Source organism: Nannobrachium achirus, assembly GCF_963921795.1.
Source record: "Nannobrachium achirus genome assembly, chromosome: 5".
Taxonomy (NCBI): Eukaryota; Metazoa; Chordata; class Actinopteri; order Myctophiformes; family Myctophidae; genus Nannobrachium; species Nannobrachium achirus.
The window spans coordinates 9,396,766-9,418,091 of NC_137814.1; the positions used below are offsets into that span (position 1 = coordinate 9,396,766).

Sequence of the window (21,326 nt, forward strand, 5' to 3'; positions counted from 1 at the left end):
CAGTGTCATAAATAACACAAGGACTATTGTTATGTCATTTTTTATTGTCCAACATCAGTGATCCCTGGATTGTCAAACAATATACAATTGTGCCATGAGTTGAGCAATGACCTGAAACATTACTACTTCAATCTTTAATATTTCAATATTTAAATTCCGTTCTACTGGTGATGGATGGTGTGGACAAGTCATTGGATAACAAGTGTCCATACAGAACACCTTGACAGGAGTGAGTATGGTGGAATCGGAGCAAAAGTTAAGGTCAAGACTGTAAAAATATCTTTCCAGCATATCAAATCTAGTGGAAAAAATAAATTAAGACAAAATAAGCATCTATAATTCAGTTCAAAAGTGCCACAAGGCTCTGTTCAGACCGCAGACACATCCGATTTGTTTCCATCCGACTGACTGTCCGCATCTCGGATGTCTTTATTTAGACAGCAGCTAAAATGGCCGATCTAAAAGCTTACACCGCGTCTTATTGTGGCACATTAAGCTTGTAGATCAGCTATTTGAAGCGAGTGACTTTGTACAATAAAGTATAAATAAGACTTCAGTGTCGACTTGAATCACATGTCAACGACCAAGGAATGTGGTTCAAATGTTATAAACAAAAAGACTTGATACAGTCCTATTCAAATCTCGATAGCCCAAAATGGGATTTGGGCTGCCAGTCTGAACATAGCCTAAAGGATGGAATGTTAGTTGAATATCTGTCAGCACATCTGCTAAAAAAAGAACATAAAAATACTAAATGCCAGGTTATCTCAACAGGCTACTGCAGTGGTTCTCAAAGTGGGGTCCAGGGACCCTCAGGGTTCCACGAGGGGGTTCCAAATGGACCCTTACAAGTCTAACTCTTGAGTGTACAAATGGAACCTCAAGGGTCTTACTACCCCCATCACCTGGACCCATGAAGGTCCTTGAAATTAACCACTGACTGAACTACTCCACAGCCTCGTCTACACGGTGTGCTTCAGCAGCTACTGCCAGCTGGATTCAAGGCAAGACTGGAGAAACGGGCAAGGGCACGAAGAGGGAATTCATTAAAAAGAAATCACATTCAATTCAAAACAGGATGAACTGGCATCAATAAAACATCACGTTTTCCCCCTCAGAATGAGAGCAGCCATTTACAGATATATTCATTAATTCTACAAAACTAGTCCATAACCAATATAAAGACAACTGTACTGCCTAATTTATACTTTGCTGCTTATCACATTGGACATCAAAAATAGCCAATCTACAAGTTTGTAGATTGGCTATTTTTGGTATGTGACCCCAGCGTGCAACCAAGTACGAGTTAAAGGCTGACTCGAGAGAAATATTGCTATGTTCACTATAATTATACACTAATTACATAATGCTGCTGCTCAAAAATCTCAGTAGCATTTGCACACAATATAAAAACATGTGATACATAATAGGACGTGTATATTCAAATTGACCAGACAAAGATAAAGAAGCGTGATTAAAACTGCGTGAATGATTTTGCATACGTACCATGTGTAACCAGTGTTAAGTAATGTGCTTTGGGATGACAGCATGTGTGTACTGTGTGAATACCATTATAGCAATGCTGTCTTCCATGGGGTAAACAGTAAACACAAGGTCATCATGGGGGATTCTAGAATTCTGAGCCTAGATTCTTAACCATCCAAGACCAGTTCCAGAGATGGAACTGCAATCCAAATCGCAAAAAAATATCACAGGCTTGCCTTACACAGCCTAGATCCGCCTCTTCACCACAGTCAATGCATTAAGCCGTCAGAACCAGGTGCAGCACTGCTTCCCCCATGAACACGCGTCACACTCCTTTTTGTGCTGGTTGAAATTTGTCCAGTTGGCAAATAAAAAACAAAACAAAAACACGTGCTGGGAATTATGCAGTATAAGTGGTGCTTAAACTCGTCCCTGCTTGGCATCTCCTATGGCCCCCCAGACGTCGAACACAAACTCATCGGGAAAGGCAAAATCCCCAAGGGCTTCATCCAGGGCCATGGCAAATTCATCTGGGTTGTTCTTGTCTTTGCCGACTTCCACCATAGTCGCAGCTGGAACATGGAAGCGGTAGACAGTTAAGAATAAACCAAATAAATGTATTTCAAAAAGAGATATTTGGAAGAGAATGGTAAACACAATTTTGAATACTCTGCCATATGTTGACACAATGACATCAGTATCGAATGATCGGAAATGTTAGCCTTAGGATCGATTCATACCCCACTCTTAGAGCCTAATTTATTTCAGTTCGGCTGTCTAAACAATGATATGGCGTCATTCGGAGCAGAATTAATGACGTTACCCACCCCCCGATCCTCTGAATGACGCCATATCATAGTTTCTTTAGACAGAGCCGAACCTAAATAAATTAGGCTCTAAAAGTGGAGTATGAATCGACCCTTCCATCTTATGAACATTGTCCACGATATATTAACACTGCTCGAAGCTCATGAGCCCAACATCTCCCTTAGCCATGGGCGGATTAGCTCTCGATAGATGTTTGGTCTCCAAGGAGACGCCAGTTCGAATCCCGGGTGTTAAGAGTTGCAATCACCTCTCCCCAACAGGTAAGGACATTAAACTTATGTAGCTTTAAACCACAATATTGCATGGGGTAATAATATTCCCTGGTGTAAATGTCTCTGATGCAATTACTCCCTAAGGCCCCTGTGGTGTGTTGTTCTTAGTCAACCAACTGATGGGAGAAAGAAAAGGGCTACAAAAACTACCCACCAAGTTCAGTGTCTCTGATTCCCATGTAGCTCTCCAGGAGATCATCCACTTTCCTCACCGCTTTCTCCTCAAATTCTGTAGGCTAGAAAACACAGACCAATATGTTATGTCAATCATGTCTTCGGGGCAGCCTACCGATCATCAACAAGATTTCACGAATAGCCCCATCCATGCTCTTTTGCTCAACTGAGGGTAGTATTTGGTTTAAAAATACACAATGTGTAGGTCGCTCGGGTGGCGCAGTGGTAACGTCCCTGCCCACCACCACCACGGAAGGTTGTGGGTTTGAATCCGGCTATGTCGGGCGTCTGTGCGAACACAATTGGTCCGTGTTTGGGGGAGGGTAGCCGGACGGGGAGGGTGATACTGGTCATTGCATGTATTCCTACGGGCTGGGGCGGCACCTGTCAGCAGGGAGTGTTGCGCGGGAGGAGTAGGACGAAGGCTCTACGTCCTCCTGGTGGGGGCTCCTCACTGGCAGGTGAGTCAGTAGGATACAACAGTATGTCCTCCTGGTGGGGGCTCCTCACTGGCAGGTGAGACAGTAGGATACAACAGTATGTCCTCCTGGTGGGGGCTCCTCACTGGCAGGTGAGTCAGTAGGATACAACAGCAGTGACAACACAGAAATGTGTGTGGGGAGGAATCAATTGGTATAACAACTAAATTGGGGCAAAAAAGGGGTACAAATAATTGGCTAAAAACTCTCTGGGACTAAAATAAATAAATAACACCAGTAAGACTCCCTAGTCGGGAGATAAGCGACCGTTGGTCGCTTATCTCCACAATCTGTCGGTATATAATGCCGGTCTTATATAAGGGTCATTTGTGTACGGTGTGATGTCATACTGATGTCAGCAGTGTGATGTCATACTGATGTCAGCAGCTATGTCTCTATATATGGAGTTATATGTTGTTCGTGTCCAAATATGGGGCTTGTGAGGTCAGACTTAGTGAGATTCGTCGGTTATCTCCATATATGGAGGGATGTGTTGGTTATCTCCATATCTGGAGATTCAACCTTCAACGTGTAACTATGGCTACCTAACGACTAGCCACATGACGTGAAGGTGAGTGAGGGTCTTTGTAATAGCCACCCCCAGATTTCCCGTGGAAATCTGTACAATATCGAGAAGGCCCGAACGGAAACTCTTAGTCAACTGGCCACCCCATCAAAGAGTAAAGGGACATCAAGGCCTCTCTCTTGTCAATGGGCTGGTGTCGGCCACCCCGTACGGGTTCTAGTCTGAGGTGATAGCCTGCCACCCCGTTAGTAGGCAGGGGTCCCGACAAGCCAAGGGGTCGATTGCACCAGCTTCCTCCTGCCGCGAAGGGTGCCAGCATGACTCACACTATCCTTCCTAGACGATTTTGACATCTTGTTACTAATCTGTCGGTAGATAATGCCGGTCTTATATAAGGGTCATTTGTGTACGGTGTGATGTCATACTGATGTCAGCAGTGTGATGTCATACTGATGCGGAGATATGAGCAGGGCAAAGGTGTGACGTGTGACGTGTGACCGACCGACGGACGGACGGCCGGTGGAAAACAATACACAATGTGGGCAGGAATCAACAGCAGAATCTAGAGACTAGCATGTACCCCCATAGTGCATTTTGGTCCTTTATTTGTATGCAAATCTCTATCAATGCATGTATACTTTTAAGGATGGATCTACCAAAGTCATAGTGCACCTATTATAAGCATTTGGTAATGGCTGCCAGGGCTTTGCTGGAGCAAGTGAAGTCACTTACCACATCCTCCACAGTAGCAGGGCCCTTGGATCTCAGTCTCAGGGTCCCTCGTCCTGTGCCAATCTTGTTCTCACTGGCAGGTTTCGATCCCTTTGACCTGGGCTCCAGCATTTCTGATCATTCAAAAAAGGACTAAATGTGAATAACTGATGTCATGTCACAGGGTGCGTACAGTTTGGGCAACTTAATGTAACTGCTGGTCATTTTCACTGTCCACAAGATACTGAGGAGATACTCTTATGTTATCTTATGTGACTGTGGGTTATGTATACTAATACTTGATGTTGTCGTTTTGTTATGTGACATTTTCCTTTTCTGACATTGTGTTATCTGTCGAAACTAACATTCGTGGAAGCTTGCACAGAAAATATTTTCATTGACTCTTACACCTTGTCTTAATGTAAATTAAGACTTGGAAAAAATGACAGACATCGATTTTGTTATTCTTCTCTAAAATGATTTTGTTCATTTAAATTAAATCTTTTGTGTGTGTTAATGCACCATATACTTTGCATAACATAAACAACCTCTCATGCTTATTCTTATTCTCCCAAGATTGTGGATCAAGCAATCACTGGCGTGGCCAAGACCTGTATTTGCCATAACATCCTCTACTCTACTTTGTATACATGCAGCGCTCAGTGTATATTGAAATCGTTCTCAAAACTTGATTGATCGTCATTTCAATTAATAATATGATAAAACCTTTTTTTTATTCAAACACAGAACACTCCAGATCACATAATCAAAACTAACATGATGAGTCATACTGTAGTTCATGATAACACTACCCACATCTTCTGTTGCTTAATTCTTAGATTTTGTTTGTTGCATAATATGTACCGCACACCCCACGGTGACTCACCGAACGCCTTCATGGGCTCCACTAGTTTGAGAGTGAAGGACTTGTCCCTGGGCAGCTCCTTCAGCATGCGGGCCACCTCGTAGTGGCGCGTCCCCACAATGTTCTTGCCGTTGATGCACTCGATGTGGTCGCCCACACAGATGACCTTCACCCCGTCCACCACACTGCCCTCTTTGATGCGCTGGAGAGAGGGGGAAATGGAAGAGGTGGGCACTGGGGTTCATTCGTTAAATCGGGGCGAGTGAATAGTAACAGTGGAACTCTATACCATTATCGTGAGTGTTTTTTCATCACAATAAACAACGTTAACGATTATCGTCTCATCCCTGGCTCCAAGTCCTTACCTTGATGAAGGCGTAGCCCGCTCCGTTGTCAGTGATGGTCAGGCCCAGCGCGTCCTCCTTCTTGAACACCTCCACCTCCTTCTTGATGCCTTTGACGTGGGCGAAGATGAAGTCCTCCAGACCGATCTGACCCCCCAGCAGCTTCTCCATGTCGATCTTGTGGGTGTTGAGAGTGCAGAACAGGATCTGCACACAAACACACGCGGCAAGACACATGCATTATGCATACTGTACGTACACACACACGCACGCACACACAGGAACTAAATATTTGGGGTTATTGGTGAGAAAGATACAACAATCTATGTAGTGTACAATATTTGCTGCCTTTGTCTATCCATTAGATGAGGGGAAAATATCTATACCTATATCTAATCTAGAACTATTGTCAATCAAAGCTTAAAAAGCAAGCTAGATGTTAAAGAATTAAAGGTGTTTTATTTATAAGAGGAGATGAGATCTCTCTCCAAATAGAAATAATCAAGATCGGGAAAGCAGGGCCCCTCCTTTCCCAACTGTGTCACTGTGGTACTGTACAAGGACATGATTTATAGTACTGTACAATGTATGTGTTTTAAATCACACACGTGTCTTGTTTCAAAGTACATGTACTGTATGTGTTTCATAGTACATAGTATTGTTTTAAAGTGTTTATGTTTAGATGTTTGGCTCAGTGCCTTATTGTTTAATCGGACATCAGTTATATCTCCTTCATAGACGCTGGGTCGGAGATGTGATGGCACTTTTAAAAACTGAGAAGCAGAAAAAATATTCGGCCAGCTCTGGACTCACACCAGATTTTCTGTATGGCAGGTGACACTCTGATCCATTACTATTTTGTCTTTTTTTGTTCTGTATCAACTGTATTGTTTTAAATTATCTTGTATATACTGTACAGTACTATGTAGTTACACATCCTCCTGTGCCGTCCTGCTGTGTCACGTATGCATTACTGTTGTTAAAACTAAAGAGAAATCAATGAAGACAATCGAATGATAATTAATAATATAGCAGACGCTGGCTGTGTGACGCCAACTCCAACAAAGGAACTCAAGAGAGATAATATTGAAACGGGGCGTCACAATTTGTGGTTGCACCTTGTTGGCAGGACTGGCATGGTGATAGACGGTGGTAAATTATGTGTCTCTCTGTCGGGTGGAAACCTCATGTCCAAAACTGCTCTTTTCAGGATTCAAATAGAAAAAATAGCCAAAGTTGCAGATCGACAAGCTCAAAATGCATTGATTATGATCAAGTAGGGCAGGGGTCTCAAACTCAATTTACCTTGGGGCCGCTGGAGGCAGAGTATGGCTGAGGCTGGGCCTCAGCCTCAGCGCACATGCACGCGTGCGCAGCGCATGCATGTGCGCATGCACATACACTAATAAAACAAATTAGTGCATGTGCAATAATTTGTTTTATTATTATACTGTAGTTTCATACCAGCCTAACAACTACTGTATCTATCTCCCCATCAAAGAAATTAAAAAAGAAAATCCAATCTTCTCAAATGTCTTTTTTTTTTTTAAACACAAAATAAGATAAACAAGGACCCTGGTGTAAACAAATTGTGTTTAACTTATGGAACATGTACTGTACTGTTAACTGTACTGTGTTATTAACTGTTTTGAGGTTCATATAAAACTCGCAGGCCACACTAACATTAAACTTTCATATTAAGGTGGGGGCCACAAAATATCGTCTTGCGGGCCGCAAATGGCCCTCGGGCCGCCAGTTTGAGACCCCTGAAGTAGGGTGTTAATTTACAAAAAAGAAGGGGAAAAAACACACAAAAACGTAGAATATGGAGATAAGAGGTTTCGGCCCGACAGCAACGATATGCTTGTTGCCCACCCTGTAGACAATATGCCTTCCGGTGTGTTCCAAGATTTCTAGCGGAAGTCTGCGTTTAACGGACGTTACGTCATGCGGTGTGGGTCTGTTTACATTCCCCAGCGAAAAAACTAAAATAGATTGTAGCTCCTAACTCACTCTTAATAGGTGTAACATTGCTTGAATCAATGTTTTTGTTTGTATATTGTTTATTGCAAGCGCAACCGACGGAGCAGGAGACGTAGACCAGAGTTAATTTCGTGCAGGGAATACGTTTGCAGGAACACCGCACCGTGAAAAAAATACAGCTTCCGGTGAAATTCCTACGGCGGAAGTTGAACGCTTTCTGCCTTCTATTGTCACCAGGCTTTTCTCTTCGGAGATGAGTAAGCCTGGCTACGCGAGGCTACCTGTTGCCTGATTTCAAAGCCTTTATTGCCAGTGAAAGCCAGCAGGAGGAGCCTGGAGGCAGCACTGGTGAACCCCGGGTTATCTCCTTTCATCACTTAAAGCTTTAATTCAAATATAGCAGATCTACAAGCTCACAGAGCATCAAACAGTGGAAATCTGCTATTTGTTGACAATTTTCACCTATAAATATCATGCTCAAATTGGGGATTAGGTTTGAATTGAAAGTGGTTAATAAACACTAGTCATTGTCTACAGCACTATCATGATACAATAAAAAAATAAAAAACATTGTGGGGAAAAAAAGAATGTTGTGCAACTAACCACTATTTACAATGAATCAAATCATTTTTCTAATATGAATCTATGTGATTCATTTATGACCATTAAATGATTACCGGTACATTAGATGACACTAATCTAGTGTAGTGTATAGCAGCTGCCTTTGTCTAGACTCTGGCCACTAGATGAGATCAGCATCTCTTGAGGAAGAAAATCAATACATTTTTCTATTGTTAATGAGATTTAACAAATAGCGTGTTTTATTTATAAGAGGAGATGAGATCTCTCAATGAGCATAATACTGATTCGATTTTCAATTTGATTCATAATGGTATGCCTACTCTAGTAGAAGAAAGAGTCCCACACTCTATCTTCTTCACATGCAAGTATGTTTATCATTATTATCTTTTGATGATGTGTAACAGATGTAGAATGGTCTGGGATGGTGCATGTGAGAGCCCTTATATGTTTTGTCAATGTATTGGGATTTTTATGTGATTGTATCATGTCATTGTTGTGTGTTGTGCATGAGGACACTCTGGAAGACGAGATGATGCATCTCAAGTGTTTTATCCTCCAATAAATTTCCAAATCAAAAAATTCATCCTGTCAAATAGGCCCGTGCGTGGGAGTCTTCTATCCATTGCATCAGTTGGCCAATGGTCATTCCCTGGTTGACTAGGTCTGTCACGATTATGACATTTTACATGGCGATTAATTGTCACTCAAATAATTGCGATTAATGATTTAATTGTGTTTTTGTCATTGACAATTACATTTCTGTTTGGCTTGTAGGCTTTGAAGTTGCACATATATGACACATATATGGCACACGACATAACCTAAATATACAAAGAAATGACTGACATATTTGACAACTTTATACTTAAAAAAGAACATCGATAGTGGAAATAGCCGATCTACAAGCTCACAACACATCGCATCACGAGCTTGTAGATCTGCTAATTCCACTATTTTTGAAGATGTTTGAAAAATATATGAACATTTTTCAACATGTAAACAATTATTATGACAAAATAATTGCGATTATGTCAAATAATTGTGATTAGACGATTACCGTCTGTAATAAATGTGACAGGCCTCGGGTCAACCCACCTGTCAGTCTGTGGAAGACTGACAGGTGGAGTGTGCAAAAGTGTTGCTCTTTTACGATCTGCTCTTGTGTATGTTGCATAAGTACTGTACTGTATGTGCTTTCGCTTCCAACCCCCTCCCTCCTGGGGCTTTGTGAATAAACACCTATCTGTGATTTACCAACCAACGTTCGGGATTTGTGAAGAAAAAAATAGAATTCGTACAGGTTCAATTCAAGAGGATGATCTTTTGTGTCGCAGAGCGAGCAGCATATACTGTATAATAAGGCAGCCAAAAACCGTCCGTATTTGGCCCCCTTTTGTGTACCAACAGGCAGGCAAGCGAGCACACACACACACACACACACACACACACACACACACACATCAGCTGACACAGACACAAGCGGCGTTGCCTGTGGTTACCAGAGTATAAAAGGACGGGATTACAGAAGGGGGGGGGGTGGGGGGGGGGGGGGCAGAGAAAGGGAAAAGGGAGCAGTGCAGCGGGGAGTGGGAGGATAAGAGGGGACTGTAATTGAATGGTCACTCTCCACAGCTAGGCCGACTGTTCTCGCCACGCCAAAGTCCCCTTAAACGCCTCGCCTCGCCACCCCCCCTCCCCTCCCCTCTGAAGGGGCATTACCCATGAGCACGTGGGACGAGTGGCAGTGTAGACAGCCTAGCCCCTCACCCCATTAACGCCAGAAGCTTTTGCAGACATTCCCGCCACCACACAGCCTAGGTCGCACTGATGTAGTTAAGCCTGATTTATACTTCGTTGAGCGCCAGTGTCGCGTGGTGAAAATAGCAGATCTACAAGTTTTTTTTTGTTGCCGCGCCATCTCTCACATCACTCCATTGCCATTGCTGAAACAGAGACAGACCAGAGAAAGCTCACTTTAAGGTGGATAGGTGCTTAAGTGAGGCATTTGACAGTTCACAAAATTAGCTGGCCTTTACAGTCATTTACAGCATGTTCAAAAACTCAACTTGTGAATGTGTAGTCAAACTAGTCATATGTGTGTAACCACATATGGAAAATTCTCTTAATAAAATGTAATTGAGCAAGTTCTTACTGTATAGAGCATCGGAGTTGAAGCCCCACCCCGTCTTTACTCTGGTGTCGGAAGCGTTTTCCCCATTCATTTCTTCCATTGACATTTCATAAAGTATTTATTTAAACGTTTTTAAGCCTCGGACAAAGCCACCTCGGCTGGAGAGGAATCATGACAATATTCAATTTTTGTTTAATGCAACAATTGATTAGAAAGCTGAAAAAAGGGCAGGGTACAAGACTGTGTACATCATTATTTTTTAAATTGCGGAAACTACAATCCCAGAATGCATTGCGAATGACACTTGTTTCCTGAAATATAGCCCTTAAATCACGCTCAGTTTAGTTATCCAGGGCAGCATATGGCCTGACATGTAGTGATTTTCATCTCTGTGGACGCTCTTATCGTCATCTTTAACATAGTGCATCATATTTGTAAAAGAAAGACACTCGCTCACGGAGTTCTGCTGAAGTGCAATAATCTGCCGGGCAGACAGGGAGCAGTAGCTACTTCCGCCGTAACCACAAGATATGTGAAAGAAGAAGAAGCTAGACCAACCACAGACGTCGATTTCACCGGATGTACATGTTTAGCAGTATGGGAAATGCAGTTCTTCTCTGTGCGATCTTGATTAAAACGTGTTTTTACTAAAACTAGAGTGATTGCATACATACTCGGGGGTTCTACAGGAACATATAGAACCATTTTACAACCACCAGCCTAGTGGTAAGTGTACATTGAATTGCTACGACTTTGTGGTTGATAATGAAAAACCCTATGGTAAAAATGAATGGCCAGCTTGCTTCCGACACCTCACTGCGATGCTCTATACCAACATGTAATCTGATAACCTACAGTGAGTGCACTCAGAAAGGCTTGTCCTCCTTGTACTTGGGGGAAGTTTAGGCTAGAGAGAGAGAAAGACATTAATTGACTGCCTTGAAACCCGGCCCGTAATGAGATAGTGTTTATCACACAAAGCTTGGGAAACCAGTTTATTTTTGGTAAGCCACTCACTGTTGTTCATTTTACAGCCTCTTCAACTGGTCTTCCGATGATGATGACGACAAAAAAAAGAGAAGTCAAGAGATCAGCCACTTTCAACCTGCCGTCCCTACTTTGGCCATGTCATATTAGGACAATATAGAACATTTTCTAAATGTTTTCTAAATGTTCTACAACACATTGCGTTGGGTTGTGACTTGTAGATCGGCTATTTTTGAAAAGGTTTTTAAGTATATATAATAGGGGTGGTTAACTGTAGCTTACTGCTACGGAGTCATGGATTTATGTAAACAATAGAGATATAGATATTTGCATGTCTATTCTTTACCTACAGTATTCTGCTTTATTGTGCATTTTGTTTGTCACCAAAGGGAAGGAATTGCTGACCTCAACCATGCCAGACATGTCTCTAATTTGCCAGACACCGCATCGTAAGGGGAAGAAGCGGTGGATTTTAATTATTTATTAAAAGGCATGTATTGAATAACTTTAACGACTCCCTTAAACCACCACAGCTCATTTCTTAACAAGGAATGACACTGATCAGCACTTTCATTTTGTAATCATTTACCAGTCTGCGGATGTTAAGATGTGCAGGAGTACAAATACAAAATTCTTAATAACAGCTGACAGCACAACGAGAATCTTGTTTACAACTCATATTTCAGTAGGGCAGGGTTCCCCAATAGGCGGCCCGCGGGCCATTTGCGGCCGGTGGGGGGCTACTGTCTGGCCCCCACCAACACCCCAGTAATAATGGTGGTACAAGAGCAGCAACAACACTAGTATATCGTCGTTGTCGGGTGGAAATCTTGTATCTCCGAATTTGTACGTTCTTTCGCAAATCATACAAGGCCGTCGCACAAAACTAGTGAAGACAGCAGATCTACAAGCAGATACACAGAAGTGTAGCAGGACAGTGAGAGGGCTGTGCACAAGGAATGCAGTGGTGTAAAGTAACTGTAAAGTACATTTACTCAAGTTAGTTATTACAAGACATTAACCACTCCACTTCAGCCCTATATAGTACATTTCGGCCATTGGAAAATAGCCGATCTACAAGCCCACAATGCGTAGATCTGCTATTTTCATCTGAAAACTTGTGAAATGGGAGAGTACTTTCTACTTTTGGTACTTTAGGACGGGAACACCTTTTGGGGTTTTTAGCTTTCAAGACGGGAACCCCAAAAGCCAAATAAATAATATGTTTTTCAGAAAGTTTTTCAGGATTTAGAAGGCGTTTTTAGAATCGGCCTCAGTCCTAAATGGTTAACGTACATTTTGATACCAATATTTTTGTAGCTTTTACTCAAGCACATTTTGAATTCTAGACTTTTACTTGTGTTTCTGCATTGCAGTATTGATACTGTTACCTAAGTAAAACATTTGGGTCCTTTTTACACCACTGGCGGATACACTTAAAAGCGTAGTAGGGCAGAGAAGAGGGCTTGTTGCGCGTAATGAAAGACATGTGGTCAAATTCTCCTCTCATTCACCAGAGGCACAAACACACCCATTCCACGCAGGTGATGACAACTATCAGGAGTAGAGCCCTACTCCTCTTTCTCTATCAACAGTAGCTGTTTTGTCAAGCTCCTCATTCCTGCTTGCGACACACCGCAGTCAGCCTCTCTCTCTCTGGAGCAGCCGGCCAATGAGAACTCCTCCCTGCCGGTGAGCTCACGTTGTGCGGAGGCTGCAGTGGCGTAGCAACCCTTCCTTCCGTCTGATCTGCGGGTAAACAACCACTTAGCCCGCTATCAGTCCCATTTTATTCCAATCATGGCTTCAAGCCGCACCTGAGGTCTGTCTCAGCTGCGAAGCGCGACGTCGCTGTAAAAAGCTGGGCATGTTCTGTACACAGAGATAGCGCTCTGTTTCGGAACACCCATGTAGTATGAAAGCCAATGTTGTGCACTCATCTAATATTTGTTTATCTATTCTGCCAGTTTGCCATGTGCAATAATAATAAGGCGAATATTGGCTGCAGTGACCTTTTTTCTTTTACATTATGTTCTTCAAAACTTTTACATAACTTCTAAATTACTTTCTAGCTAGATAATAATACAGTAATATCACACACAAAAAACAACACAAGTTGAACATTTGGTTTGCATTGGATAACATATGTCCGCTTTTCTTTACTAGGGTAAACAATAAAAGCTTTTTTATTACAGATAAAGTCTAATTATCTTAATTTCTCTGAAAGGAGCTTAAATCAGAAGAACCTTTTAGCTCTCTCCACGTGCTAGCCTCAAGTGTGTTTTTCAATAACAATCAAGCAATCTCAAGTATTCCTTTGAAGGTTGTAATCTATACTTAATATCTGCAATAGCCTATATTTCCCAGTAATCCCTGGTTTCGTGCAGACATACTGTAGTAGGCTATGGGCCCTGGAAGAAACACAAATAGCAGCACTTTAAAACGTGTCTGATTTTACTTCCTTTCACTGATGCCTTGTTTGAATTCCAGAACTATTGCAGGTGAAACACTACGTAACCTATAACTATATGTAACCTATGCACTGATAGTGGCACTCTTGCCACTTTTTGTATCTTCGTATAAGATGGCTCTTATCACACGTCCTTTTTGGCGGTAATGTTGTAACTTGTTCCCTTTTTAAGACGCCCATGGCACTGGGCTCAGGTGATTGTAGAAGCCAGGGCTAGGGCTGTCACGATATGACATTTCACATGACGATTAATTGTCACTCAAATAATCACGATTAGACGATTATGTAATAATTGTGACAGCCCTAGCCAGGGCTAATGCAAACAGCAGACAGTCTCCATCAAATGAGACTGTAATACCTTAGCTAATCCTCCCTCTTAATTAAGAAATGTCTGGGTGTGCGCTTAAAGCTGAACAGGAGCTAACTAACCCATTCTTTGCACCACTGCAGAGAACCAGCCTGTGGACTTCTGCGAAGCAAAAACTCCAACATGCAGTTCTGTCACAGGGAGGGGATGACAGCTTGGCTATTCAAAATCTAAACAAATGACTTGTGGCCAGTCAGTGTGATTAGGGAGCGACGCACACTGAGGGAGAACAGGTGGACACGTTGCAAAGTCATACTGGCTGCCACACCTCAAACTACAACTGCAGGACAATAAGCAGACTTTGACCTGTATAGTGTGACATGCTGTAAGGCTTCTACTGTTCACGCAATGACGTGAGACGTTAATATGAAACAAAGTTCTAACTTGATTCCCAGCAACAGATAATTACAGGGAAGTCACATGCACTGTAATGTAATCGAATTTTGACAGGAGGTAATGGGAGGTAATGCGGCAGCCTGGGAATCATGACGTTTCTAGTTCGATCGCTGGCAGTCAAAGTGTCATTGAGCAAGGCACTGAACCCCTAACTGCCCCCAGTGAGCAGGTTGGTACCTTGCATGCAGACATGTGACACATGCTTTGGCAATGTAAACGTATGTTTTCTCATGCCAATAAAGCTCCTTTGAATTGAAAAACTGAATTGCATTCCTCTGCCGTCGATGTGTGAATGTGTGTGTGTGTGTGTGTGTGTGTGTGTGTGTGTGTGTGTGTGTGTGTGTGTGTGTGTGTGTGTGTGTGTGTGTGTGTGTGTGTGTGTGTGTGTGTGTGTGTGAATGGGTGAATCTGTAATGCACATATAGTGCTTTGTATAAAGTCACTATATACGTAAATGCACTGTGTACCATTTATAGACAGAAGACAGCAGCGTCACCACCAGTCATTACATAATGGGTAATAAGAAAGTACGCAGGTAAACGCAAGAGTCACAAAGCTATTCCTTCCCTTTACAACCCTAGTTATGGCTTATCGTAGCTCACTTCTGGATATCTTGTCACAGGTTATCTTCCAGTTTCATTTGAGGTGGAACTTAAGGCCAGTTCTAGCAAGGTGTGCAATAAGTGCAGCCAAAGGCCAACATCTACCAAATAATACTGACAAATCCAACTATCAAATACAGGAAGCATGGCTAACAAGATCATTCAGATAAATGACAAAATGTTGCCCTTTACAACTGAACACTGAACTATTGATATCTCAGCACTGTACTGTGTGCCGATTCTGGATGTGACCCGCCAGCTTGATTTGCACAGCAGAGTAAAATGCAACACAATTAGTTGTGTGAGAAGAGGATGCTTGGACAGCTCTTAAGCACATTCTGTCATTTCATAAACACAATGGTGTGAAGTGGAAAGTCAGAGCAAGTCCTCCTTAACTTTCAATCATCCAACAGCTCAAATATTCTCCTGGCTTTGTGCTGCTTCTGGATGTGTGACCCTGGTTGACGTCATGCAGTGTTGCCAGATTTTGCAAGAGAAATAAGCAACACGCCCGCGGTGCGAACGACGTGTTGTGAGCTTGTAGATCTGCTATTTTCAAAAATAATTACTGGTAAAATATTACAAATCTGGTACGGGGGTCCCCTGGCACAAAATATTTTCAGATGGGGGTCCGTGGACAAATACATATGCCTATTATTTTGAGGGGGGTCCTTGACATGAAAATGTTTGAGTACCACTGGTTTAAACGACATTCGGAAACAAGCCCAAATAAGCAACTACACTTTAGAAACGAGCCCCAAAAACCGCAACCCTAACTAAACTACCCATATCTACAAGCAACAAACAAGTCCAAAGTCACTTATAACAAGTGGACATGGTAAGTTGGTAACCCTGGTTGGCGTGGCTTCCAGAGCATGCTGTGGGGGTGTTTGTGGAGGGAGGAGGCTCCCTGGGGACCACCAGAGGAGGAGGTGTTATCAGGGCAGATTTGAGGCCGTGCCCACAGCTCCGGACGCCAGGGACTTCCTCTGGAGGATGATGTTGAATTCAGCAACACCCTCCATCATCACATCACGCTGTGTCTCTGTCTGTCTCTCTCTCTCTCTGCCCCATTCTGGCTTTCCGTTTGTCTCCCTCTCACTGTAATAATAATGATACAAGCACACAAACTGGAGCCTGAACGACACCAGATCTTTGGTTCCGATGAGGATTCTAGAGAGCACTAGAGTAACTACTAGACCACTGACTATCAATGTTTTGACTGATCAAGATTTCTGATCAATTAGGTCAACTTAAGATTTGATTTTGAGAACCTTATGATATATTACAAAATCAACAGAAACTTTATTTTTATTTAACCACTTAAAGGAGTAGTTCACCCCCAAAATTACTTTTTTTCTATTGATTACTCATGCCATGGAGAGTAGAGTTCAATAATATTTTTAGTTTTTTGTCACATTCCTAAGACATAAATGTGATAACAATAAATTTACCCCCATTCATTTCGGATGGTGACCCGTTCATCCGGAATCAATGGGGGTAAATTTACTCAAATCAAATTTTTGTCTTAGGAATGTGACAAAAAACAAAAAACTCTGCTCTCCATGGCTCGAGTAATCAATAGAAAAAAAGTCATTTTGGGGGTGAACTACTCCTTTAAGCACTATTCAAAAATGGTTGTGACGCATTGTGAGCTTGTACCATAGATCGTCTATTTTTGAAAAATGTTTAGAAGGTGTTAAAACCAAAGCCTATAATGAGAAGGACACCAGGTTCGAAGAGGTTAAACATTGAGGCACACCGGGTGCATAATTGCTGATACTGATTGATTGATAAGTTTAACAAGCGGTCCAGACGCATACCACTTAGGCTCTAATGCCTGACAGCGTCAGCGTATCGAGGCCTCGCGGGTTCGAATCCCGATCCCGACAACCTTTGCTGCATGTCACTCCCCGTCTCTCTCCCTGTTTCCAGTCTACCAACTGTATTATCAATAAAGGCAGAAATGCCCCCAAAAATATCTTGAAAAACTAAACAAAAACAAACTATGGATGGAACACAAAATGTGATTGATTGATTGATTGATTGATTGATTGACACTATTTAACAAGCTATGGGATGGATAACACAAAAGGCCCTAGGCTAGGGTCTTGTTTCTATTTTGATCCTATATGTACTCAATTCATCGTGTCATCAAACAAGTCAAATAATGGCAGATATATCTATCAGCCTGGCTCTGACACAAACATGTCTGCGTGGATGGAGGAGGTACTGTAGGCAAATCAGCCTGCCGCCATAACAGAAGCCCAGTCAGTGGTATGTAATGTTACTGTGGAAGGCGCTATCACTTAACATACCAGCTCAGAACAAAGGTAGAAAGTTTCTCAATAGTCTGCTGAAGAAGAACAACAACAACAAAGATTTCCTGTAGCGCTTCAAATACAAAATGTGCTAATCCACAACGCACTGTTGAAAGAACACCGACAAGCCTAGACAGAGAGAGTGATTATGATCATTTCTAGACGCATGACGTCGATACTATCGGGTATCGGTTCACGTAAAAACGAACGATACCTCGTTTCGATACTCTGGAACGCACCCCTGGCCGGTCGCATCTGTAACAGTTGGGCTACTGAGAGTTTAATGCTCTCAGTCATTACTGTGGAAAATAGCTGACAATAGCCTATAATGTTTATTACTATGATGATTATCCAACATCTATACTCTCCGCTCCACCACACTGTGATCATCATTATCATCACCTCAGAGCAGTTAAACTTAAATAAAAAGTATCGAAAATGGTATCGAAAAGGGTATCGTATCGATTCCCAGGTATCGAAAAAGGTATCGTATCGTTTCAAAGGTGAACGATACCCATCCCTAGTGATGCCTTGCTCAGAAAACCTCTGTGCAGTCTGATCAGGATTGTTGACAATCATTTCTCCAGCTCAAAAAGACAGTGTCTGGTTCCATAGCTTCACAGAACCAGCCCTTCAGCAGCTATGCGAGTGGAGTTGTTTCGATACCGATACCGATACCAGTATACCTGTTTGAGTATACCTGTTTATGCCTTTGACAATCCCATACCATATTACATGATGAGAATTTATTCACGGTCATATTGTGATTGCTTCAGTTGATGTTGCACCACTGTTTTATACTCTTTACTGTAACATTTATTATTATTTTACTAACTTGTAGCTGAACTTTAACAATTATTAATGGGTTTATTTATTCCTACATCAGTGGTTGTCAAACTTTTCAATTTCAAGAACCCCCATAACTCTGAGAGTGGACAAATGGAACGTCTGTACAATCTCAGACTTACAGACCTGTAAGGGTCCACTTGAGAACCACTGTGATCTAGATTTATTCTATTCTTTTTTTTTCATTACACACCGTTATCTGTTATTACACAAGTTATAGGTATTGGAATCGGGAAGGATTGTGTTGGTACATCTCTATTATGTGAGGTCCTACTGTATTGCTCCTGTGACCCATGTGTGCCAGCAGTTATGGACAACCCTCAGTAGCATACACATACACAACATGCACCAATGCCAAATTCCTGCACATTTCCCGCACTTGGGCAAATAAAAATGGCCCTGACTCTCATCACCGGAGTGGAACTGGAGGCCATTGTTTGGTTGTGTGGGGGAAGGTGGGAGTGAGGCAGTGAGTTAACCCGGGGCTCCTGCATCAACGCGTCCCTGTGCTGTGCTCTGGGTGATAGCAGGCTGTCTGGCCGGCCTATCTGGTCCCCATGCTCAGGGGGTTGACAAAAGGCTAAGCAGCAGCGTAGCATACCATTCACTGATGCTTTTGAAAAGTACAAACAGCAAGTCAGGACTGGAGAGGAGGGCGCACATGCAAAATGCAGCATTTGATGCGTCTAGTTCAAGGGTCTTCAACGTTTTCAGGCCAAGGACCCCTTAGATGAAGCAGGGACCCCCACAACCTGTTCATAGATTCCATACAGTTTAATCGTTTGATAGCTTAATCGTTTGATAGCTCAATCATCAGTGTATTTTGGATTCATGTCATTTGTGTTTTCAGATATTTAACCACTTGAACCGTCAATACTTTATAAACTTGACCTTTCACTTTGTACTTAGTGTGCTCTTTTTCCCCTCTACTCCAAACCTCTTTATTCCTAAGTTCTCAGAAAATGGACGCTAGGGTTCAAGTGGTTAAAAAGGAGAAAAAATGTTTCTATCACACAAAGATTTGGAGGCCCCTCTGTAGTAACTCTGGGGGTCCCGGACCCCCTGTTGAAGACCCTTGCCTTGGTCTAGTTGGTAAGCGCAGTGGTTCTCAACCTGTTCAGCCCACAACCCCCCAAAAATAATCATATTTGAACTGGGCCTGGGGATCCCCCCCACCCTGATAAGCACTTGGAATGTAGGAGTTGAGGCATTACCTTTTGTTTTGACTCTGTTCCAAGAATAAATATTGGGTTAGGGCTATTTTCAAATATTGCCTCTTTCTTATATTACTCTTTTGCATTAAAAAGGTCTTAAAAGTCCTTAAATGGTCACTTACTTCACTACTCTCCTGAGTCCTGACCCGACCCACAGGTTGAGAACCACTATGGTCGTAAGACTTACAGATAGCCTACTATCTGAACAGGTGTTCCAACATAGTCTGTAACTCTGCGGGCATCTCTATCTGATCATGAAATTATGTCACAATAAATTCCTACAAATATTTGTTTAGCTAATGAGAGCTTTTTTAAATTCAATTATTATTCAAACCACTTTATTTTTGGGCATGTCATATAGGCAAAAATATAGGCTAATCATCATGTTTATTTTTGTTTTACAATTGTTATTTTTAATTTGAACACTACCTCAAAAATAGTGTAAATAGCAGACCAACAAGCTTTACTACAAGCTTACAACAGGCCTACTCGTAGACAAAGCGTGTAGTAGGGCTTAAAGTGGTATTCAAAAACTAAGGAATGCGTCAATGTGTGCACAGTGTGTTTGGGTTGTAAGGCTATAGGCCTACTCTCATACTATTTATTATGATCTTGTATTATGTGCTCTCTCAGTGCGCACAGGGCGCGCCTTCATGCAAACACCTGCTGCCTGCTGGTGTTCTCCAGCAGTTAATCATATTCATAATAAATAATACCAAAATGACCATCATCATCACCACCACCACACAAAGCCCTCCAGATGTCATAACTGCGCTTCTTCTTATAGCTCCATTTCAGTTCCAACTTCTCAAAGGCTCGTATTCTAATAGATCCCAAACTAGTGAAAATGCAGATCTACGCGGTGTGAGCTATTTTCACTATAGGCTACTTTAAACATCTATTTTGGAATGTTTGGAACTTCTTAGAATTTTGGTATTTATTTATGAAATAAAATAATTTAGAACATTTTCAATTTTAATAATAATAATAATAATAAAATATTTACTTGCGAACCATAAATTGGTCCGTGACCCACAAATGGGTCCCGAGTCGACCCCAGTGTTCTAACATAACTCAACTCACCTCAGGCGGGCTGATACTGAACGCGTCTGCTATCTTGGCGTACAGTTCCTTGACATTGGTGAAGCCCTCTATCCTGCCCGTGGGGCTGCCGTGGGCCAGCTGCGTGTGGAACACCAGCTTGGGCCGCAGGTTGGCAGGTGGAGGTGGCAGCCCGCCGGCGGCGGCGCCATTGACACCGTGGTTCGACTTCGCGGAGCCCGAGGAGGAACCGCCTGGACGTCCGCCGCTGAGCACCTCGTTCTCCACCAGATGGGAGCTCTCCTTGCTCGCCTTGTTTTTCTTTTTCCACGGTCCCAGAGGCATTGTGGCGTGCAAAGCAGTCCGTGGATTAAAACAACATTGAAGTGACCGTGCTTATAACCTGCCTTTTCCTGCCTTCCTCCCTTCCGCTTTACCTCTGTGGTTGACTTGTCTTTTATTACCTAGCTTTGACTTTGTTCTTCGACAGTCAGTGACTCAACCACCCTCCTCTCTCTCTCAGTACAAATTAATGTTGTAAATATTCAACAGGTAGGTGGCGTGGTCTCCTTTTAGCCCTCGTCTACCGGTAGCCTGAACTCTGACACCCCCTGCCGGTCGTAGGGAAACGATACACACACGCACACACACACACATACACGCACGCACGCACACACACACACACACACACACACACACACA

General features: G+C 42.5%; 1 protein-coding gene across 1 annotated transcript; it reads right to left on the bottom strand.

Moving 5' to 3' along the window:
- Positions 1-36: 36 nt before the first annotated feature.
- Positions 37-21,124, bottom strand: gipc2 (GIPC PDZ domain containing family, member 2). Its single transcript, XM_080726513.1, has 6 exons — positions 20,667-21,124; positions 5,706-5,891; positions 5,362-5,542; positions 4,497-4,609; positions 2,740-2,821; positions 37-2,057 (listed from the first exon to the last, which is right to left on the bottom strand). Exons 1-6 carry the CDS (start codon positions 20,967-20,969, stop codon positions 1,906-1,908), a joined length of 1,017 nt encoding a protein of 338 aa, XP_080582639.1. The 5' UTR covers positions 20,970-21,124; the 3' UTR covers positions 37-1,905.
- Between the last annotated feature and the right edge of the window lie 202 nt (positions 21,125-21,326).